The sequence below is a fragment of the Morone saxatilis genome, unplaced genomic scaffold (assembly GCF_004916995.1).
Source record: "Morone saxatilis isolate NCDOM2014 unplaced genomic scaffold, NCSU_SB_2.0 Contig14, whole genome shotgun sequence".
In the NCBI taxonomy this organism is placed as follows: Eukaryota; Metazoa; Chordata; class Actinopteri; family Moronidae; genus Morone; species Morone saxatilis.
Window position 1 is genome coordinate 17,829,467 of NW_023339696.1, and position 25,105 is coordinate 17,854,571.

Genomic DNA, 25,105 nt, shown 5'->3' on the forward strand with positions numbered 1-25,105 from the left:
TTGAAAAAAAAGAGCGAGAAATGGATAAGTGGGGGAGTGGAGCGGGAGGAAAGGTAAGGATAGCTGGAGGAGAGAATGAGAGAATGAGTAATCAGACAGTAATCAAACAGACAGAAACAGAAAGAATGGGGGTGGCGGACGGACGGAGGAAGAGAATAAGGGAATGTGCTGGTTCCACTATGAATTTTGTAATCTATCACCAGGCAGTAACACAAGGGCTAAATAGGGTAGACACGAGCAGAGAGACTGGGAGAGGCTGGGAAAGAGAGAGTTATGGGGCCTCGAGACCAATGGATCAATACCATATCGACTTATACAAGCAGATCAATAATCCCCCAGCTGACAAACCACACAGAATACTTGCAGGTATGATGCGGGGATGTGTCACCCCAATCAAGCACACCGGTAAGTCTCACTGCGTTCCAACGGTCCAAATGTAAAGAGAAAGAAACTAGATCCCCTCCCCTGAAACACACGCTCCTCCATCAAAAATGTGTGTGCGTGAGAGGACGAGAAAGAAATGGCAACGAGAGCAATACAAGTAGCTGTAGTGAGGTGTTGTACTGTTGTTTTTGCTGAGGTTACAGTAGTAGTCGTAGTAGCAGTGACAGACATGGCTTTATAAGTCTGTATCGGCTTACACAGGAAGTGCAGAAATTCCAGCAGGCGCTTGTTTTCTCGCAACACCTCCTCCCTGTTTTCTTGCTTTAAGGGGATCTAAATTTGTCATGATCTGTCGGCCGTAACAAAATGAGCCTCGGATGTTTTTTTGCTTTTTTTCCCCTTTCCCCATTTTTTTTGTGTTCCTTCTCGTAAATTTAATCAAAACACACCCAACAATTTAATTTTCAATCACTGTGCCATCTGTTTTTTTTCCCTCGGACATACAGTACACAAATTACTGAAAGAAGTACACGATCAACACAGTTACTTACATCAGGCAAAGGGTTAGAGAGGAGAGGAGGGTTGAATGATTGGCAGCTGATTTCAGACGACATAGACAATACAAACTAATGTCTATGAAAGACAGTGTTTCCCCACCTAGTGCAATGAGGCACGTATAGTACACACACACACATTCACACACACACACACAAAACACACAAAACACACACACACACACACACAAACACACATAATGGCTCTTTGTAAAGACACGGGACAGAAGACACGCTTGGCTCCGAGACGAGCATTTCAGTCTGTGGATGCCGGAGGTTCGGGGAGTGAGGGAGGCGAAGACAGAAAAAGGACGAGGGAGTTGGTGAGCACAGAAACATGTCACACACAAGTCACAAGTGACACCACAGGCATACACACAACACACAGACACGCACAAATACAAAACAAACACGCCCACAAACACAGAAACACACACTAATAAAAGCAACACGGACGTGTGTGTCCTTCTAAAGTCTTTTCAGGGACATGATGTGGATTTGAAGATAATCATTTTCTCAGTTGAAGCTGGACAATGACTTCCCGAGAAAAAGAAAAGGAAAAAAAGTCCTGGAATGATAGAAAAATAAAGTAGAGTGGTGATATCCTTCCCTGTGGAATACATCCTCCAGCGAGTGCAATCCAAACAGATGCTGGTCCGATCCTGAACGTAGGTTTCATTCAACCTGTGTAGTCCTACGTCAGGAAAAGTCTGTCGGTTTGGCCAGAAAGCAGAGGATTATCGACTAGTCCATGTCTCTCAGAATCTCACACCATCGCATCCTTGGTGGACCGTAAAAACTGGCATGAATAAACTCCTTATATGTATACTGTATCACACAAACAAGGAGGCAAAAAATAAAATAAAAATAAAACTGATGAGCACCATGAGGACTGTGACAAAAAGCATGAGGACGAGGGACACATTTCAAGGTTGCGTAACATGCTTAAACCGATGAGTATGTCCTCATTTTTCACTCCTCTGACATCAATAAAGACCACTGGACGCTTTGTCGTCTTTCCTCTGGGGAAAATAAGCGAGTTAAGTCTGAAACAAGAGGGTACGGTGCCTGAAGAAGGCGTCCAAAATGGTCAAGAGAATCCACCTCGGATGTTTGTCCTGCTAAGTACTACGTGAGACGTTTTCCCATACAGTACGGCATATACTGTACACCAATGTTGCAAAGAAAAATATCGACATAGTGATTTTCTTCTTTTATAGTCTGTACAAGGGCATGAACCTTTGGTCCTGGTTGAAATGACCATTCTAGGATGGCTGTCTTTTTTTTTCTTTTTTTGTTTTCAAGAGAGAAAAGTTTATCACATCACACTCCTCCTAGATGAAATACTACACTAATCTGAAGCACACATGAACTACGCACATACTACAAACTCTGTGTGTATTCGTGTGTGTCTATGTGTGTGTGACTTATGTGTGCGTTCCCTTGCTAGATCCCAAATTTACACCCGAAATCAGTCCTACTGTACCATTTAGTGTCTGCGTGTGTTTGTAAATGTGTAGTCTGATGCTCAAAGTGTAGCTTGTGATGGATGATGTTGTTGTTTTTTTTTCCCCCGGCTTGGTAAAGACAGCACAGGACTTGGAGAATTCATTAGCAGGAGCAAAACAGCACTAGCAGTTGGACACTAGCAGTGTCTCCGCGTCTCTCTTTCTTTGATGGAGAGAATTATTCACAGATGAGAGGAAAGAAAGAAAAGTCTGGAGCTGGAGAGATGATAATGACCTGAGGAAAGAGGGAATAAGGGAGAAGAGGCAGATTAAGCGAGAGAGAGACAGTAGGGGGGCGAGAGAATATATAAACAGTATGCAGTACTGTAAGTTTGAGGGGAGGAGGGGGAAATGCATTACATAACCCATAACATCTAGATTATACAGATGCTTCTGCCTTAGAGCTCCTACATCTGACAGCTCCACAGCCTCCACTTTATCACACACTCACAGTTAGGTCATGCTTTTAAAGACTCGACCAGTTTTCTGTGTAAATCTGACTGGAGAGCATCTGCTGCACAGTACGTGGATGTACTTAAAGATTCCAGTACAGCGAGTTCTGTTTGCAAGCAGAAATCAAGGAAGTACTGGAATCTATGTGGAATGTTGATATACTTTCAGTATACACCGATAAAAAAAATTATATGTCAGATCCAAACCAGGAGAGGCTTACAGATTTAGTCGGAGTGAGGACTGTCCACCACGATGTGCGGCTTAGGGGAGGACGCTGTAGCACTCTTCGACACAAATGTACCAATTGCTTTTTCCTGCAGGAAAATAGAGATTTTGCTTGACAAAAAGAACCACCTTTTATACATTCAGTTGAAATAAATTATATTTGAATATGATATTATATGTTTTTCCCTCTGCTATTACCACAACTAAGTGCCATATACTCAATTCCTGTAACGGAATGAATAACATCTCATTTGTTTAATCTGCACAAAAAACAGTGTGAAGTAAACTTGTTTTGGTTTTAAGGCTTGTATGCTAAGCCTAAGACAGTGTTGCCTTGTTTCCATATTTATGATACATGAATTATGGAGAGTTGTTATCCCAATGCAAATAAAAACAAAAACATACTTTTATTCTAACTTCTACTATGGTTTTCTTAAGTTATATAATAACTACCCTAAATATTTTTCATTACTGCTACCTTAATGTTACTGTACCATTACTCCTGTACCACTATTACTGATACTACTATTGCTATTCTTAGTCGTATCACCGCTCCTGCTACTACTACTTCTAACGATAATGAAAATAATGATAAAATCATTTTGGTTATGAGGCCCAGAACCGATAGCAGTACTGAGCATAACATATGTGGACGAGTCATGTGGTATGAGATCGCATACTCTTATGGATGCACACACACATTCTAGTCACGCTCATAACACTTATGAACACACATGTATCACACGCTCATTACCTCCACAAGCTGATGCCAGTGCTTTCTATTGGTTGCGTGGATTGGCCAGCATGTGCCGCCCCAGTGCCCTCCCGGACCTTCAGCTTCGCTGCCCACACGACACATCCCTATAACCTCGTTATGACCAATACTGACACGCAGCGAGGGGATGGAGGTCAAGGACAAGGAGACAGGAGAGAACGAGAGAGAGGAGAAGAGAGGACGGAGAGAGAGAGGAGAGAATACACAAGGGAAGGGGGGTGGAGAGAGGGAGAGAGCGAGGATGTAATAAAGCAGGGAGAGAGAGGGAGACAGGGCTTGTAAGAAACAGGCAGAGAGAGTCTCATTTATCAACCTTGAGCAAGGAAGGATATTGAATAGCAGCTCACAAATACACACAGCCCTGCATAAAAGCTTGATGTCAGCGGGGGAGCAGGCACGAGCAGAAACATACAAAAGCACACACCTATGGAGATGCCAAATGGAGGGCAGACTACATAATAGGGAGGCGGTGCATCTATACACAAACACATCAACCAGCCAAGTGTTGCTGCAAGCAGCAGACAGACAAACACTGGCAGGGTTACACTCCTTCCTTCACCATTAGCATAAATCATGCGTATTCATGAGGTGCCCGTCTATGTAAAACAGGGAACGTCCACCAGGAGGCTGACTCATGAGGGGGCCCTCGTCATGTTCAACACAGCCGCAACCTCATCAAAATGTGACAATCCAAAAGTAACAGCTAACATTACACTGCATGTGCAAACACACATTCAGCACACTTCACAGCGATGATCTGTTTCATCTTAAAGCCCCCAGAGCACGCTACAATATCATTAAATCTCGGCTTGCTCACCAGTCATAGTCCATCACTGCGATGATGATGGATACACTTTCTATATTTTCATTGGGAATGTCAAACACCAGCGCCTCGTTGTACGTGGGGTTCAGGGTGTTCTTCTTAATGGAGGTCTTCCTCTTTTTTAGCCTTCGCCCGTCACAGATCAGAGAGGCCTTCACGTACGGGTCTGCAGGAAGAGACAAGAGAGAGAGGGGGACAAGGAAGATGGCAGGGTTGGGAAAAAAGATAGGGAACAATAAAGGGAGTAGCGGGGAGAAAAAAGGTAGGAAGAGAGGGATGTGGGATGAAAAGCAGTGAAGAAGACAGAGAAAGAGGGGGAGGAAGCGGAGAGAAAAAGATAAGGGGGGACTCCTGCAAACGCTGTTAGGTATTATGCTCACAGGTATCTGCGTCTGTAACACATAAAAGGCATGAAAATCAAGTCACCTTGGCAAAGCTGGATTAAGAACACAAAGGTAGAAAAGCAGCACAGGTTGAATCACTCCAGTTATCCATTCAACATGTGCAGCTCGCTGACAGCAGCCAGAAAAAACACACACACACACACACGCACACACACGCACACACACACCCACGCCTGCTGCATTTTTAAGCATCTTTGAGGCACTGCAATCATCTTGGGATCACTGTGGCAATAATAACGGCGTGTGGTCATTATCATTTGAGATCTCATTTAATGTGAGAGGGCATTGCCGTTGCAATTGTCAAGTCTTTAAGTGAAGGATAACAAAAGAATAAAGACTTTTTATACTGCCTTTGTTAGTTCAATATTAGCATTTGCAATCACATTTCTTGGTATGAGTCTAACGGGTAAAACTATTGCTGTTTTTGTCGATTTTTGCAGACATAATTGGTGCTACACCTGCAGCTGACTTTGCTTGAAACAAAACACATTGTAACATTTCTTACTGGTTGTTGTGTTTGTGACAAATGAACTTTAGAGCTGCAGGTAATATATGCATAATGTATAAACTCTACCTCTAGTGCTTGAAGGAAAAAATCTACCCTCAGATTCTCTTGCACAGTTAGAAACGATCAATCTGGCGATGCTCGATGCACTTCTGGAATTTTTAGCAAAGATATATGGTAATTTACTTCTTGGCACTTTCCCTTAATGTGCTTCATCTAACTCTACTTCATTTCGTGATTTAGAAGATCTTGAAAATGTTCTATCTGATAATTATTTTTGCGCAAACTTTTCGGTTTTACTTGCAAGAGGAGGGAACAATTAGTAAAAGTGAAGAGTTTTACAGTAAAAGAGGGATTCCTCAATTAAAACAACATACGGTGTCTTGCAGCTGCATTGCATTCTGGTCCATTGAGGAAACCGTACTCTTTTCTTCCAAGAAACTGGTTTCGTGCCAGCTATTATTCTGCAAGTTTGGCCATTTATCACTTAGAATAAGACATAAACCTGAAGGAACTGAATTGATGATACATCAACATACATCATCAGCAGCTGTTTTTAGACAGTGTTAAATCTTTTTTCTGTCATTTTCTTTTCCTTTAAATGACTTTCCGGTCAGATTGCTTGCTGGAGATCTCGCAGCAGCACGATGTGGGTGTGTTAATCCTTTACCTGAGAAGCCAGTGAGGTCCATGGCTTTGAGGTTGGTGGCCTTGATGATTGTAGCAGTGAGCCTGCCTGCAGTGGGCAGGTAACACAGCGAGAAATTAAGCTCCCCGAGATCAGCCTTCTCCTGTAGGTCACCACACACACAGACAGGGATCAGAAATGAAGCTAGGATGGTGTGATCACACACACACACACACACATGGCTTCAGAAACAGAGTCAGATAGGAAAAAACACAAACTGACAGATATCCTTTGGTTTGCTATGATTGTCTGTGGCCAGAAAAGAGCTACATCTGTGACTGACGGCGAGTGACAGCAGGCGTCCTAATGTGGACAGGCAGAGTGTTTAGGCGGAGGGGAAGTGCCGTCACTGTAAATGAATCATATGCCAATCTGTTGATGTCCCTGAGTGGAGGAAAGTGTTAAGTAGAGGTGACGATTCTCCAGGCTTTTTATAACTCTCCCCCCTCTCCCATCTACTGATCTTCTCGCTGCCTGTGGTCTCAGTGGCACCACAGTAATGACACCGGTGGTATTCAGGTCACACTGTGGCATGATGACTCCTTAGTGGCTTTGAGCCTCACCAATCAATACCCTGGGTGAAACACTGAAATACGCAGACAGGCTGATGCTTTAAACTTTTTTAATAAATGAAATATCCATGCCAAAACATTTTAAGACTTTGCTCTGTCTAATTTGCTAATAGCCTTCTATGAATATTTCATATAAATCTACTTGGATGCAGTTTAGATGTAGCCGCAGTGCCTTTCCAGTAATCTATCTGGACTCTCCTGTGCTGTGTTTTTACATTACTCAACTCTGAATTAATCTACTCTGCAGACAGTTTCTAGCCTGCACATTTTTTGTGCATCCTCTCTATACAGTATGAGTATATGGTATTCAAATGAGAGCAAAGACAGACTGTAATCATTTGAATCCTGTAAGAAATTGCAAACTTAAAGGTGCTGTAAGTGATATGTTTTTTTGTTTAAAATAAGTGTTATATAGCTCTACCATCCAAAAGCCATCACTGATATAAGAGTGTTTAGTCAGTAACATGGGTCTCCCAGTCCCTCCTTTCTGCAGTTAACAGAGAATATGTTTTCTGGTATCCCGTTCCCACTTTATCCAATCAGGAGAGAGAACGTCACAAAGAGCCAGTCTTTAAGGACAGGCAGCAGAATTTCAGTGTGGTGACGTGGGGAAGAGGGAGAGGACACTTGAGATAGTTAATCTTGAAAATGTAAATACCACTTTATAAACTAAATTTATGTTGTTTGAATTTCTGTAATTGCCAGAAAATCATTTCAAGTTTTGAGTGTTCAAGTGTATGAGTTTTGAAACTCATATGTGCTCACATTTGCATACATCTTGTTTATATTTGGCTTCATACTCCCAAATGATTTTTGTACATTTTAACCTTTATTTTTCATCTATTTTCTCTTTCTTCGAAGCTGTAATTCAGATTCATTTTCATACCATGAATGCATGCATGTCTACTTGAAATCTAGAATTGAAACTGTCATGTTTGATATGCTCCAATCCTGGTTCTATTTTATCTATCACTGCCTTGGCCCATAATTTGCAGCTGCAGCGGCCCGATATCGCCACAAGGCTCATTCAAATTTCATCTAGTCTAATCTAACGTGGCCATCTCTTCGAATGAATGTGATTATTTTTGGTTTGTTTCTGTGGCAGAGATTCGTCCTTACCGCGGTGCCCTCCACGATGTCCCTCCAGACAGGCTTGTCCCCGCTGCCCTCACTGAAGTCCAGCAGGTTGTCCACCACTACCTGGCCTATCAGGTCGTGTCTGGAGAAGCGGTCGAAGTCGTACACAGAGAAATGCAACTTCCTGGAATGTAGCTCATTCAGCGGCACGCCGAACTGAAACGTCTCGTTGAACACTGGGTTTAAGGTCTTTCTGTGGACCTGAGAGAGAGACAGACAGTTAGAATTTACACTTACAGTGTAATTATTTTGTACATACGGGATACCAATGACATATTTACTGGGCAGGTACATGGGAATTAGTACAGGGAATAAGGGGGGGGAACAAACACGACATTAAAAATGACATTATTTCACAGCCTGTAACGACACTATAATTACAGTGAAAAGGGGGTTAACAAGGGACTACTTTCTTTCACAGCCCACATAAACCAGACTTAAAATGTAATAAGGGGTGCTTTCTCCCACATTTTCAATGCTTTGTCTGGATTGTGCAATGCTGTTCCTCAGTTGGGTTTATGCATGCATTCTTTTTAAAAGCAGTTGGTAACACACAGACAAAAAACGTTTAATCCGTTGATTATATGAACAGCCCGCCACAGTATTCCTTATGTACAATAAACTAAAAAAATTGTGAGTGAAAGTATCTGGCTCCTTAACCTTTTATGATCTGTTCATCTGATCATAAAAGGACGTTAAAGTTGGTTTACGTTCTTCTGTAACATCCATTTTGTGCATCAGATTGGTTCAACCTTGGATCCCAAAACTGCTTTACTTTCCCATATTTTATCATTATTAATACTATAGCTACAGTACAGATAGGCGCCTTTCTCCGTGGGCCTTAACAATAACTATGAAAGCAGTTTTACACAATTTTCCTGCCCAATAAACCACTTCTTCCCAAACCTGCCTTCCTCCCTTACACCTACATATTTGTCTCTGCATTGGTTCCCTACTAAGTATTTTATTGATACTCGGTATATACTGAATAATTACACAGTAATTTGTGTGCTGTAAAGCGTCAGCAAAATTCATTTTCTGGCCTCGCCCCAATTCATTGCATTCCAGTCACAGGAATGTACCGAGGATTCCTCAAAGATAACTTCAAGCCAGATTTTGAAAAAGCCAGCAGGTTGTTTGACAACACTTAAGGCTGTTTTGAAGATGTGTCCAGAATCCTCAAAGAGCCTTGTGTTTTGCTGGTATAAAAAATATTCTATCCACTCCACAGTAAAGTACATTTTCAACCTGGTTTACAAGGTGAGACTTTCTTCAACCAAACAGAGTGGAGAGGCAGAACAAGGGATTCTGGATATGTCTTATAAAACACACTAAGTGCTGTCAAAGTTTGTCGTGTGGCTTTTATCTGTGACTCAGATGTCTCATATGTAAAAACTGTACTTATCAAAGTGGCACCAAACTGGAGCTATATTTGGTTAAAATCATTTTAATTGAAAGAAATAAACTACAAGATCCTCATTTTGTCTTTCTCTACTTACTGAGCTCTCATTGCTGTGGTGTTTCTGCTGAATCTTTTTCCTTAGATTTCGGCGAGTGGTGTTTATTTATTTATTTAGTTGGTTTTGTTTTGTTTCCTGTTATATGCTCCTGCAAACCACAAATTCTTCTTCTATCTAAATTGGAAACATAAAAGCCATCACTTCCTATGAACCAAATGTTTATTTCTCGGAGAAGAGCTACCAGAGACTGGCTGTGAAAATAAAAGCTGTGATTAACTGCCATTTTGATGAATCACATTGTGCTAAAAACAGCAAAACAGACATTTAATTATTTTAAATGAATTTACATTCCTACAAAAATAAGCCACATCAGGACACGGAATAGTCTGGAGGGGTTTGTGGCAACACCTGCTGAAATGTCCTTCAGCAATATAATTAACCTCTGCATGTACCACACTGGCTGACCTTGTTCCTCGGCCAGAAGGAGAAAAATGAATTTCACCTTTTTTTGTTGGATGAAGAATCAAATCAAACCTGCAGAAATGAAATAAAGACTTCAAACTAAATTTAAAACTCAATATTTGATGTCCCAACACGTACGAAGGTAGAGGTTTCTTCCTTTTAAATGTTCACAACACATTTCATATAGGTAACTCGATTTATTTTTCTCTGTCACCTCTATAACATGTCAAACAGGACGGATCATTTTAAATCAGAGAGTGCAGCCTGATGGAAAGCGGGAGGAAGAGGGGAGGCTGCAATTTCCTGCTCATCATATTTTAACACATCACAGATGACATTTGTAAATTTGTCTTCAATCTCCAACACATTTTATTTTTTACTGTTTGTTGATTTACAGTTGGGATTTATGTGCTATGAAAGCATTTGATATAAATGTTGTCATATAATAAAGCCTGAGATAATTAAAATGTGACACACACTCGATTTTCCAAATCCAACTTTTGTCGCTGCATGAGTGGGTCTGTCACTCTGGCTTATTAGCCCTTGATGATTACTTGTTAGCTTTGGATTAAACATGCAGCGGATGGAGACGCTGTGCCTTTAGAAACCAGAAACACAAAGCTCGAACATCTCCTCGTAGGTGATGTCTGTTTCTCTTTTGAAATTAGCTGGAGGGATAAAAGCATGGCAAAATATGAGAGGTGTAAAAAATCCCATGTTAATGAGGATGTGATTGAAATGAAACAATCATCTACAGCCTAAACAAAAGAGGAGCAGTATTATGCAAATGAGTGAAGCATTCACACTTTTCAATGGCTGAAGGGGGCTTTTGTGATATACAGGAGACAGTCACACAAAGGGGAGAAATTTCAAACTGGTACAGCTTCATTGTCGATGAAAGCTCACACTTTCCTGGCTCTGCAGTCAGTTCTGACCCATTTCAGCTTCAGAATTTCTCCCTGTTCTATCCCAACATTGAACAAAAGTACTGCTGATATTTATGGACATACAACAGAGAACTACAACTCACATTTGTGAGGCTACTGAGCTCATAAGTCTTGAGCTTCTCCACTGAGAATAAATTAGAAGAGAGGAGGATTTGTTTTGGGTTTTTTTTGGGCTAAGGGTACATTTCCTGGTACAGAACGTCCTGAAATGTGCTCAAATATTGACTCAACTGTCCTCAAACACCAGAATAACACACAGGAGCTAAGTAGCGGTGCCCTGTAATAGTCTGAAGCACATTATCTTGAATAAATTATGCCCCAGATTAGATTAGATTACATTAGTGAAACTGTAATGATTCCCCATGAGGAGACGGGGTCACCAGAGCGGCAGAGAGAGAGAAAAAAACAGTGAGAGGATGATGTTTAAATGTTTTTTTGTTGTTTTGTTTCCATAGCATTAAGACTGCAGTTTGCCACTGAGGATACAGGTAAGTGTGGGAGTCACCTTGGTCTGGAATTTCTTCTTCCTGTCTGGCAGTAGGTAGATTTTCACGTATGGGTCAGAGAAGCCGTTGGCATCCTTCGCTGGCAGGTCCAGAGCTTTCAGGATCTTCACCACCAACTGCTCCGTACTGACACACACAAACACACACACACACACACACACACACACACACACACACACACAGCAAACTCCATTAGACTTTCACAGGTTCATTAAAAGGCATAAAAAGGCAGGGTTCACATCAATTTACACAAATACCAGGATCAATCCACACCCATCACCTGTGTGTCATACATACACAATGGCGTGGGAAGTTCTGTGTCTCTGGAGCAAGGAATAACCAAAATAGCACATGTGTGTGCATGTGTGTGTGTGTGTGTGTGATTCATCCCTACAGCTGTATCATGGTTGCACTATCAGCGATGTTAAATGTAAGCACAGTAAGCACAGATGTACAGCCAGTGAGAGACTCTGGCCAAAGCTGAGCTCATTAATAATCTTTAACACAGTAGCCCTTAGTCTACACTCACTTTGGGCCACATATACAGAATTGTTAATGCGTAAGAGACTAATATAAAATCCACAAAAAACAAACAAACAAACCCATGCTAGCATTAGACTGGCCTTTCACTAAACCTTCCACTATCAGTATCATCGACACTGGAGCATATTTGTTTGATTGATTGTATATTTCTTGATCCACAAGGGGTCTGAGATTAATCTAAAGGGTCACAGATGATTAGTAGGGCAGAAAATAATAAAACAAAATACTGCTGCACAAAATTATGTTAAAGCACCAGTGTGTAGGATTTACTGGCATCTAGCGTTGAAGTTTCAGAATGCAACTAACTGAACACCGCTGGCACCTGTATTTGGCAACCTGGGAATGAGAACGGGCTAGGAAAGTGTATAGGAGAAACTACAGTGGCTGCGAAATGTTATTGTTATTGGGCTTTTTGTTCCGGTCAGGAACCTGTTATGAGGGCGTAATAATGGCTTTATATTACCATTATTATCATAAGTAAAAGAAGCCCTTAAAGGTGGGGTCAGTCATTCTGGAGAAGGTGTTGATTGTTGAGTCAACATATCATATCGTAAACTGATTATAAAGGAGCATTTGATTTGTTTTATTTTCCTTCTACCCTTATTTACTTGGAGGCAAAATCTGTAATCCAGCTGTAAACAATCGTGTAGCTCCAACACTAAAATTTAACACCTTTTTTGATGCTGCTAAAGGTGCTGGACGGATGCTGTTTAATTCATTTAATTGTAAACACCGGAGTAAATAGCTTTATTAGTAGTCTACGCCCGCAACTCATCATGATTAATTGCTTGGTCCTTAAAATGTAAGTATAGTGAAAAATGCCCATCACAGTTTCCTTGGGTCCAAGGTGAAATCTTCACCCAAAGCTAATTAGTTTACTTTGGTATAAAACAGAGAAAAACAGCTAATATTCACATGTGAGATGCATTTTTTAAGCATTTTTGCTCATCTCAAGTTCAAAGTGCTGGTTTCTTTCACAAGAATAAAATGCTAAAATCTCTGAGATATTTTTTGGCTTAAAAATGTTGAAAGATAGCGAATATAAGTAAAAAGCTCACGAATATGCAAGCATAAACAGTCACGTGAGCACACATAATACAAACGCCTTTACATTCAAATACTCCATCCACAGTCACGACTGCGTCTCACGCGCCATTTATTATGTATTTAATTACCAGATGAAGATGAGGACAGCTCGGAGGCCTTTAATCAGACCTCGTTAGACTGTGTCTCCCCGTGTTAACCAGTGTGTCAGCACTTCATTAGCTGCTTTAGGCGGGCAGCATGAACTTTGGGGCAGAGCAATGATAAACAGGGCAAACGCCAACAGTGACCCCGGCAGTTATAATGTCTTCTGTCCATGTGTACCAATCACATATAAGACACGCTTGTTGACAATACAAACGTGACCAATAACAGACACGTGTTTACCTCTGAATCACATCCAATTAAGGCAATCGGATAAACATGCCCACTCTGCAATCACATCAAATCAGGGAGATGATATACAGGGCAAATTGCCAGAGGAAATTACATTTCCAGCTCTGCCAGATAAATATTTTAACGAGAAAACCCTGACCAATTCAAATGTGTATCTAATGATCTTTAATCCTGCATGATTTTGAGACATGATGGTGGTAGAGAGTCTGCAGTCACCATAATTATCCAGTGTGGTTCACAGCAATGCTCTGATGTACAATAATTGGAAACGACAGAAAGCTTGTATACAAAAAGAAACCCAGCCCTCCTTGCTCATCGTGACTTTTCTTGCATTTGTTGTTTATTCAAAGGCACATCTGCAGGTTTTCCTGCACTCACGTGTCTTATTACAGAACAAGAGCTTGAACCAAATCCAAGGTTTTTACACAATCCATGAGGCATGCTGCAGAGAATACACCTATTACTGCTCCAGCAGAGAGCAAAATTCACGGCCTTATTCCTGGCAGACAATGCCCGAAAGCTAGCTGTTATTCCCACAGTGGAAATGTGTCAGCTTTTAATGGGATTGTCAATAGAAATGCCTTTCCCAGAGGATCTGAGAAAGATTGACATTGTTGTTCTGACTGTTACACTCCGAACAGCAGGGCCTCACACATTAACATACCAATCTTATCACAGTCCCAGTGCTAACACGTGTGCTTCCACACACACCCTCACACACTCGTCTTGCAGGTACATCTCTAACCTTTCTTCTCTATTCCTCAGTCCCTCCCTCTCTTAATTAATTTATTAATTAACTAATGCCTTCCTGTCTTATGTAAAGCCCTTTTGAATTGCCTTGTTGTTCAAGGGAGCTATAAAAATAAACTTGCCTTGCCTCTTCTACTCTTCTCGCTAAAACAATTTCCCACCAGTGTAATGACAGGCAACTACAGCGTGACATAAATTATCTTGTGACTATATAAATGGGAAAAAGGGACACATGAATAGTTTTCATCATTAACCTCCCTCTCCATCCAACTCCTTGCTAATTCTCTATATCTGTAACTCCAGCTATAACACAGTCTGGTGTTATTATGTGTTGACAGGGGCTGCTGTTTAAAGTGGCTTACCATATATAATTCATGACTCAAACGGCCTCTCTCGCTCCCTTTCTTTTCTAACCATCAGCACTTTCGCCTGTTGTAATGTTTCTACATGTCGGGGCAGGCAAAAATGGGGGACTGCCAGCTGAGCTGCAGACAGACACACCAAGCGAGCTGCACACACCGCACAACCCACAACTACCTCCACTTACAGTATACACACACACACACTCATAAACACACACTCCTATCACCCAGTACTCACAGCATGGCATCCACCAATTACATACTTAGTTTTCCAGCAGAGAATATTCAAGAGAGAATCGTCAAAAGAGCAAAATGAAAGTAACTACAGCAATCTGTGCCACACAGTACATAAAAGACACTGATGCCGCTTTGTCACTTGCATATAATGGGACCAATTTCTTATTTTTAGACTTTTTTAATATTTCAGTATGATTATAATTAACAAACAGACCACAGTCGAGACAACAGCTACCAGCCTCCCGTCTCATGCTAGAGATATGTCAAGTTTCTTTTCTCCATAAAACCTGAATGCTCACAGTCTCAAACTCAATTTTATACTTGAATTGGAAGTTTTCTTTTTGTGTTCGGTGAAGAGGATAAACTCGCTGAAAGATAAGAAGCACCATCTCTCTGTTCTGTGCCATAAAGGCATTCAGCAAACCAGTGTCTGTTTGCAGCCCTCTGACTTAGGCTACATTCACACAGCAAGCTTTAGTGCTCAATTTGGATTTATTGCTTAGATCCGATTTGTCGAAATGTCACCAATATTAGATTCCAGTGTGAACTGGTCACGTTCCTAAACCGAGGCCACAGAAGTCTGTTTTTGCAGTTTCATTTATAAGTTGATGTAGAGTGGAAACGAGCAAATTTGTGAGCAGATGAGATGTGTGTAGAAAGAAGTGGCGGGATCATTATCTCAATGGCTTCACAGAAACACATTTTATTTTAAATTTCAGGATGTCAAGGGCTACTTTTAACTTCATCTGCCAGTGCATCTCCATAAGACACTCACAGCAAGACACTTCAGGCGAGTGAGTGAGGTAAAAGTCACATTAATTCAGTGACATTCCCACTGCAAAAAATCAGCCCTGTATCGGATGTAGGACTACTTATGAAAGTGGTCCAAATCAGAATTGAAAAGATTAGATTCCATATGATTTGTGGAGATCTTAGTCAGATATGAGCAACAGAATTGGGTTTGGGGCACTTGTGCCTGCAGTCTGAACGCAGCCTAACCCCCAAATTCCACTGGACAGACCATCTCAGAAGTTTCTCAAAAGTGTCTCAAAAGTGTCTCAAAAGTGTCTCAGAAGTGTCTCAGAAGTGTCTCAAAAGTGTCTCAGAAGTGTCTCAGAAGTGTCTCTCTGCTCTGCTCCACATAGAATATACGCGACTGGTCTATTTTTGACTGAAGCGGCAACCCAGTCAAGCAGCACAAAGCAGATCGCACATTCAATTTTCAAAATAAAATACCTTGTGCAGACTCCGGAATGAATTTCACGCCAAATCAACATTGTGGCACCAGGCCAGAAGTCAATCAGTCAGAGGCAGATTAGAGGAGATTTTGAGTGGAGAAACACACAATTTTGTATCCTTTTTTAAGGACAAAATACGCAAGTAAACTCTTCTTCGCTTCTGAAAAACAACACACCCTCGGTGGGATCTGAAGACAGATGCAACGTTATAAAGTAGTGCCCGGTGGAATTTCAGGGTTTGAAAAACTACACACCCCCCGCTAGGATCAAAGTGGTGCAAAAATAGACGCATTAACATTCACTGGTGACAAGTAAAACTACACTATGTTAGTTCCACTCAGTGTCAGATTCGTCAAACAATGTTCAAGTCTAATTTTTGAGGTTTAAATTCTGCAAACTGCGTCATCACAGCTAGCAGCATGGCTCTGTGGATGTCAGTGTTAGTCAGCCGGTCCATCGCTTTGTTCCAGACTAAAATGTCTGAAAAACTATTACTGGAATGCCATAAAGTTTGAGTTTTGTGTTTCTATTTTGATCAAAGCAGGAGGTGTGCAGTTTTCCAGACAGAAAGTCAATGGGGCTTCACATAGACGTTGGTGCCGCATCTTTAGGCTAACCTCTAGGTGATACAATGGCCTCAGTAGTTTAAAAATACTGTGGCAATAACTTATTACTGCCACAATTACTTATTAATGTTAAAATTCTATACTTTTTACATAAGTGGACACTGACAGAGAGAGTAGGTTGTTTCAGTGTAAGCTCGCTGACTTACTTGAAGGCGTAGCGTAGAAGGAAGCTGATCTTGCCGCAGTTGTCGCCCTGTTTGCCTTCGCCTTGGTCGCCCTTGGGTCTGTACAGCTCCGGTTTGATCTGCCCAATGCTGGTTACCTGCTCCTTCTCCTCGGCGTGGAAATCAGGACTGGAGAGCTGGTGAGTCATGGGCTTGGGCCTAAACAGAAACATAAGAGCTCAGAGGGTGAATATTAAGTGAAGAGCACAGCACACACACACATGGTCACACCAAAAAAAGATGCTATGCAACAGTGTGATTCAACAGCTTAATCAGAGATGCAGTGGCGGGTATACCATCTAAATGGAGTTTACCCACTGTTTTTATTTACATAAGAGTTTACACACCTTTTTTTACACATGTTATCAGGGCTAGCTGTGTGCTGATGATGCCTCTGGAGTATAATCCAAAATTAAAATCTCTTCAAGAATAGAGATATGTCTTGCGTGGGTCTTTTCTGTTTTTGGAGAATTAATATCTGTAACTGTGCTTTGGAAAAATACGTTAATATCAGCCTCATCTTTTTTAAAGAGATGTTTTTTTAGATTAAAACTGCTATGGAGAGGTTGAAAAAAGCCCAAGATGATTTGCTTTTACAGACCTCAAAGGCCTTGATTAAAGGCGACAAAGATTAAAGCCATATCATGCGAACAACATGGTCCTTACCAGTGTGCTCACAAAAAATATTTTAAGCAGGTAAAGCCATCCTTTTTTAAATCATGTTTTTCAATCGATTTTCCTTTACGGATCACTAGCTGAAGGTTCACTCCTGTTTTTATCCATCTCTGAGTTTAACAGCAAAAACACACACAAACAGCAACTGCACAAGGTCTTTTAAACCAACATGTACACATCAAGTACAGTCAAACACTGACCGTGGAGTGACCTGCTGCTGGGAATGAGCGTTGGGCAGGTCTTTATGGGGCTGGGCTCCAACTTCTGAGTTGGGGACATCCGGAGACGTCTGACTCAGCTTCAGAGTTCCTGACAGAGTGAGAAAATGGACAAAACAATTCTCCATGACTCACATGTCTCTTATGTTAGTACCATTGTGGCCTCAGTCGTTACAGTGGCTGAGAACAATGCGCTTGCTTTTTTTTGTAATGCATGCAGCATGGGTGGGCACCATTGATCACATTGATTGTATTACATTGATTTAACAGAGTGATTTAATAGCAGAGAGGAAGGGAAGGAATGAGCAGACATATTTACAACAGCAGAACATGAGCCAGCATGAAAGGCACACACAACACAGAGATATGAAAGGAAGCCATAAAGGCAGCCAGCAAACATTTGACTTAATGATAAACAACATGCACCAGTGTTGACAGCCAGCATAAATACAACACCAGAATGAAAGCTCATAGCTGTAACCCCGAGCAAATCAGGTCCTAAATATCTCTCTGACATCAGTCTTCAATCGTTTGTATCTTATTTTGTTGCTTATTTGAGTTCCTGTTGAGCCTAACTGGCTGATTCCAACCACCTCACCATCACGTGCTTTCTGGGAAGTACCTCTTAAAGCTACATTAATACATATCTTTATGTGTATCTGTGTTAAAGCTGCAACTGTTCGATGGGAAACAGAGAAAAATGCTGGTGAATGGAATTTTCCCATTTGAGAAGCTGGGTTTTTTCTTAAAATGCCTTGACTTTAAACAATAAATTGATTATCAGAATAGCTGTCGATTAGTTTTATGTCAATCGAAAAATGGCTTCAGGTTTTAATTTGTGTATTCATCTTTTATATTTGAAGATTAAATCAAATGACTGTGCAATGTGAAAGGGTTGCTTGGAGGAACAACCCACACAGAATTATGAGCCAACTCGGCAGCTCTGGCGAGCTTTTGAGTTCATTGTTTTTATTTCATGGCACATTTACTGTTTGGTTCAGTTTCACTGCTCGCATTAGCTTTGTATTGGGTGGTTTCAGGCAGCTTTTTCTGCAAACACGCTCTGATAAAACTAGCTGGTGGAGAAAGTAGAACATTTTGCAGCTAAAGAGCGAGATTTTCACAGAGGGTTTGCAGAGACCAAAGCAGAGTTTGAAGAGGCATTGTAATGTTTGGAGCAACTGCGCACTAACATGTTAGCCACAGCAGCCTTTATTTTAGGCGATTAGAGTGCGCAGTGTGCTGCTCTGAGAAATAAATGAATTAATCCTTTAATGAAAGCTGTAATTTGTGGTAATTGTAAATTCAGTTCAAAGTCTGTCTCTCGAAATTTTACTTCTGTATAACTAAGTATGTGCAGTAAAAGACTAGGCCTTGAAAAAGTAATATTCCTTAGATGTAGCAACTGAAAGAAACCCCATTTATATATATAGTAGTGGTCAGCATTCATCACACTGCTGCAGAACAGATAAATTATTTTTACTGTACATAGGTAAATGTATTAAATTCAGTACTCTGTAGTATATTAAATGACAAGTTATTGACCGAGGCATTACATTACTCTTACAGTCAGACTTGGATTAAGAGCTCCCTCTCTCACCAGCATTGTTGGGGTAGGAGTCCATGTCCAGGTAGGAGTGCTCCTGGGTCTCTTGTGGCCCCCCAACCACACCTCCGACCTCACCCCTCTCCAGCCCCACCAGGTCAGAGAAATGAGGGTGGTGTTGGCCCTGCTGGCCCAAGGTAGGGTAGAGCGAGGAAGAGGAGTGGCCCTCCTTCCTCTGCAGCAGCGGGGGTAAGAGCGACGAGCCGCCGGTGCCTCCGAGGCTTCCGATGCCGGCGCTTCCGGGCAGCAACCCTGACGTCAGGCTCAGGCCGCCGCCCTCCTTGTCCCGCCATGGCAGCCAGCAGAGCTTCCAGGAGACGAAGAGGGAGACGGAGAGGAGGACGATTCCACAGAATGTCACGATGACCGACAGCAGACTGACAGAGATCTCTACAGGGGACCGGAGGAAGACATGGAAGGAAGGGAGAAGAAGGTAAGGAGATTGAAAAAAGAAGACTTCAACAGCTAAAAAAAGAAAAAAAGAAAAAACACCACAACACCCACAGTGATGTCTCTATGCAATGTCATCCAGCATTTCCTCATGGTTATTAGCTTTTTAATCCGTGAGGGCTCAAGGACTGTATCTGAGGGGTGGGCGGGTGGGTGTGTGGGTGTGTGTGGATATGGGGGGGTAGAGGATGTGGGTGTTGGGGAGGGTGGAGTATGACTCATCCGAATGAAAAAGTGCACAGAATAAAAGAAAAGCGCCGTTTCAGCACCAGTCTGCCGGACAGCTCCAGCAACAGCCTCTGTCAAAGAGAGCAGAGGAGGAAGAGAGTCGACATCAGCTCCACAGCTAGGGAACTTCTGTAGTTCTGTGTACGGTTTGGAAGTGCACAACTGCACGTGTCGGAGCCTATGATGAAGTAAATTCATGATGAATTCATAAATTTGTAAATACCCTATAAATATTCCATGAATATTTATAAATAAATAGACTAAATATACAATGAATATTTATAATTATCGTGAGCCATTTGAAGTCTCTTTATAAATAGCATGTTTTGGGTCTGATGACTGTCTTGACAAAAGGACCAATCACAGCCCAAAATGAACTGTAGGCCCAGAGCCCTGAACATGAATATTCATGAGTTGTGTGTAGACCGAGAAGACTCATTACGATACAGTGTGCAGATTTCGCTAACCGAGTACGCTTCCCCACCTTTCCTCTCACCATCTTGGGCTCCGTCCAGACCAGAGGGCCTCCAATTAACAATCCTTCCTGTCTGCAGGCAGACCAAACATCACCTTTGTGTAGAACTGCGCTGCCTTACTGTCAGAGGAAAATGTTTCCTGAACCCCCCACCAGTTCCACACAGAGGCCTCCTTTTCTTTAACCCCCTTTTCCTTCAATTTACTTCGACTCAGAGAGTCTTTATGGGCATGACAAAGACATAAACACTGTTAAATCACACAAAAGAGAATGAAATTGTATCTGTATGAGGCTGACAACAAGACTAAGAGCAAATGAGTAAAAACAAGACAACAGCAGCCAATCCTCCAGCCCTGGGGTACATCTTCTGGAATTCGGTTCGCCGTCTGTCTCCACCCGCCCTCCCTCTCTTTGTCTTTCGCTTTCTCCTCTATATAATCCCCTCAAACACCCCTCATTCCTTGCTGTCATTTCTTTTCCCATGCTGTCTGCCTCTGCATGCTTTGACTTTCTTCCCCTCCTCAGCAACTGTCTCTTTGTTCGTCACCCCTACCTTCTTTCCGCCCTCCCCTTCTCTGCCTCCCCTTCCTCGCTCTCGCGTTTGTGAATTATTCATCAGTCTGTGTATGTCATTAATCAGCACTTGTTCAAAAGATATGATTGGGGGGCCGCGAGGGTGGGGGATGGGAGAGGGGGACATCGATCTGTCTCAGTAAAGAACACGACGTGGTGGGATGTGAGGAGCAGGGGATGGAAGTAAGGAGAGAAGCAGGAGAGAACATGACAATGGAGATCAGGAAACAGGAGGAGGGTAAAGTGATGGAGCGGGAGGAAAATAAAGGTAGGACAGTAGTGATGAAGGGGAATGAAAAATACGGATCCAAACCACAGAATGGCCGGCAGGGCCAGGACAGACAGTGAGAGGGTTGAAAACAGATTGGTGCACATGTTGAAATGGACATATAAGCTGACTGGGTTTATTCCCCCTTTTCATTTCCCTTGGAGGAGGACGAGGAAGGGAGGGGGGGGGCTGATAAAGTCGATGCTACTACCACGCCATGTGTGAAAGAGTAGAAACCAAATAGGCCATGGTAGAGAGAGTAAGGAACAGAGAGATGGAGGAAAACAAGCTAACAATGATTTAGAGCGAAACCTAAAGAAGGGGAGGGGTTTAAGGATGAGAAAGGTTAATGTATTGATCCGGAGGGGGAAAAACAAAGTGAGGAGGCAGAGAAATAGGTTGTGTGTGGTTGGCAGATCAGGGTGCACTGATAAGACACGGCTGTGATCAAACGTGCGCGGGCACTGTCGGGGGCCAAACCACTCTCCTCCATTTGTCTCTCTTTAGGGCAGTCACTGTACATTCCCGAGGACTGATCCTGCCAAAGATCCATCGCTAATCCACAAAGCATAAAAAGCAAGTCAGCGGGCAGGTAGGTGGGTGGGTACGAGGCCTCTGAAGTGCACCGTGATGAGGGACTGAGACTACTTGTCAATCAGCGACTGATGCAAGCCCAGGGGGACTCGTACATTGCTCCACATCAAACACATCTCCGCTGCTTACACAAGCCATTCGCTGACAGCTTTTGGCGGTCGCGGTCCTCGGAGGGCTCTGAGACTTCCGTCAGCAAACACCGAAAAATCACAGCTGGTATAAGCGAGGGGCCAACGCCTAAAACCATGGTGTGACATTTCTTCACAGAACCATCCAAATCTCCAGAGGCAACATGCAGCCAATCCAGGCTAATCTACACTGAGCCACAGATACCCACGCTAATCTGCATAATAGCGCATTGCACTTCCAAACACTTCAATGAGAACACACACACAATACTTTGCACACAATAGACTTCACGGTGAGCATGATGCACCTACTCAGTTTGGTAAGATAAATATATATATATTGGTAATCCAGTCCTGTGATAACAATTGTAGAATTCTACCGAGACTCTTTTGGGGCTTGTAAAAGAAATGGGAGCCACTTCAATCTTGCAGATTAATATTTCATGGTTTGTTTTCCTGAGTGCACAGTACTTCTTACTACATTTAAACATGAGCACTCCTCTTAACATTTGCCTCCTCATACCTTAAAGTCTAACATGTGTCATGTTGCTGTATGTGTGTGCAATTGATAAGGCAATGCTGAAGCTTTTGATAGATAATATTCCGAGTCTTTTGAATCTCTTACCGCTTTCATGACAAAACGTACCTTATTTTAAGTGCCTAGTATACTGTTCTTGTCAGGGTGTAAAAGCCTGATTCGGACCATAATGGGATACTAAAAATGAAATGAATTCCTTTTGAGCCTTGTTCACTAGTTTCCTCAAGTACAGCAGCTGTGGTCCACTTGGATATGTTAAACTGAAATCTAAGTTAAATTGTAGTAGTTTTTTAATGACAGATAACACTGAGTATGCGGACAGATGGACTGATTTATTCTGCAGGAGATGTTTGAGAGGTTTTCTGTGGACGTTTGAACACTTTTTTTTCACTTTTTTGGATTATATTTGAACTGAAGTGAATCATGAGTTTTTAACCATGCTGGTGGAACAGCAATGTCAGTGTGGCTTAGAAGGATTACCATGACATTTTGTACAGACATTTATGGCCCCCTTAGGATGAACTGTTAACACTTTGGTGATCCCCTGACTTTCCAACTAGCGCCATCATCAGGTCAAAATTCGAATTTGTCCAAAACTCTGGTTTAACACACTAGGTGACTACGATAGCTTGCTAACATTAGTACATTAGAGTACAGCTGTTACAAGTTGCTGAAAGACTGGAGGGGAAACTTCCTTCATTCTCAAGATATTTTGAAAAGTCTAGACAAATGCAAACATTGTCAAAATAATTTATGTGAAGCTCCAGGTGTGTCAGTTACCTGTGTCCAGCTTTCTGTTTTGACCTCTCAGCAAGTAGGTAAACTCCTGGCAGCGTTCACTCTGGCTGTAACCTCTCGGGGAGTGGAAGCACAGCTCCTCCACCAACACCAGCGCCTTCTTACACAGGTCTTCATCCCAGTCCCCCGACATCCTCCAATCTGCATCGCACTCTCACCAGCAGTCAGCCAATGACAGCGCAGCCCTCGCCGCCCTCACCTATCGGACGGCGCTCAGGTATGTAGAGGGTTGGCCCGTCCACCTTTTACAAGGTGTGAACTGAGAAAGAGGAGGCAGAGGGGGCAGCAGCAATAAAGGAAGAACTGGAGGGGCTCTGCAGGGTGTCTTGGTCTGGATCACAGAGACCAGACTGACGTGCCCATGTATGACTGAGCGACACCCACCCCTCTCACTTTCCCTGGAAGAGATAAAGGGAGAGAAACTGGCAATGTGAGTGTAAGGACATAAAAGTATACAAATCAAGTTTTTGGCACATTGGTCACCTTAACCATTAAGTGAGAACACTGATGCCAAAACCATCAGCGTGTCCCTGATAGATCATTGGCTCCGGTGCTACATAATATCGCTTTAGCATACATTATTAAGAGTGATACTAGGCAACTGGCATCATGCAAGAGGAGAGAAAAGTTGATAGTTGAAAAGTAAAGCTAAATGCTAAAGGTTCAACAGATTTGTGATATACCTTAAAGGTTCACCCATATTATGAAAAAACACATTTAGTCATTTACCACTTATCTGGCTGTTAGCCACAACGGTGAACCACCTGCTGCTACAAAGAATCATAGGTAATTTTACATTTTCTTATGTTTGGTATAAAATACGCCCGGCAAAAAAACTGCTGACAGCGAGGTCTGTGCATTATCCTCATTTACTAGGGCATAATTTCTGGCAGTGCACATGGCTGTTGCATTTTTTAAATATTACATTTTCAATGCTTTGAGGGCCACAAATGAATTTCCATTTACCTTCATTGTAAAGGGCTGGCAGCAGAAGGCTCCTGGGCAAAAACAAAAATCACCATACAGTCTATGTGTGGCCAGAAGACCTATACCAATTAGTTAATGAGTCTTAACTTACCCCGTGAGGTACAGATAAAGTATTTTGAATTTAATTGAATTAGATTAAAAAGCAGCTAAAAGCTGGAACTGTGCAGAGTTGGGAGTTATTTCATGGGTTCAGCACTACGAACTATCATTTAACATTACATTTTATTTAACTGCATGTTAATATCACAAATATGACACAAAAGTATCACTTTTAAATTAAATTTTAATATACTATAGAAGGTAGTACATTTTACATTGTACCTACTAGTCTGGCAGGTGAAGGAGGTAAATGATGGTTATACGTTAAAATAAACCTTGCTGCAGTTGATGTACTGAGTTAATATTTTATTTTCAAAAATTTATAAATGGACACCCTACATAGTAAAAGCCCATTTTCTTAATTTCTATTACTTAAATGTCACTCACTCAACAGGTTGCCTGTTTAATTGCAGGGAGCCCTATTGTCAACAATCACCAGTGGATATAGTGACGATTTTGGTGTTTAAAACTGACCAATGGGTCAGTCATCCTGAAACTTAATATAATATTTCGAAGCAAAACAGTCCTTACTACAATTACAGAGTAATTTAGATAATTATAAGCTCTCTTGTTTTGAGCCCCTAAAACACAAACATGCTGAAGGAACCACAAACAAGGAAGCAGAAGGAAGGAATGTAATAATGATAGGTTATGTTTTTTCAAATTGTTCAACAGATTCATTCTATTGCCTGGAAGAACCACCAG

At 41.9% G+C, this 25,105-nt stretch overlaps 1 protein-coding gene across 1 annotated transcript; it reads right to left on the reverse strand.

The window, feature by feature from the left end:
- syt3 (synaptotagmin III) lies at positions 1-23,706 on the reverse strand. Its single transcript, XM_035654337.1, has 11 exons — positions 23,297-23,706; positions 19,257-19,652; positions 17,639-17,747; positions 16,746-16,922; positions 11,403-11,529; positions 8,011-8,229; positions 6,302-6,422; positions 4,717-4,888; positions 3,879-4,008; positions 3,120-3,213; positions 1-2,681 (listed from the first exon to the last, which is right to left on the reverse strand). The coding sequence occupies exons 1-10, from the start codon at positions 23,445-23,447 to the stop codon at positions 3,124-3,126; spliced, it is 1,692 nt and encodes a 563-aa protein (XP_035510230.1). The 5' UTR covers positions 23,448-23,706; the 3' UTR covers positions 1-2,681; positions 3,120-3,123.
- Between the last annotated feature and the right edge of the window lie 1,399 nt (positions 23,707-25,105).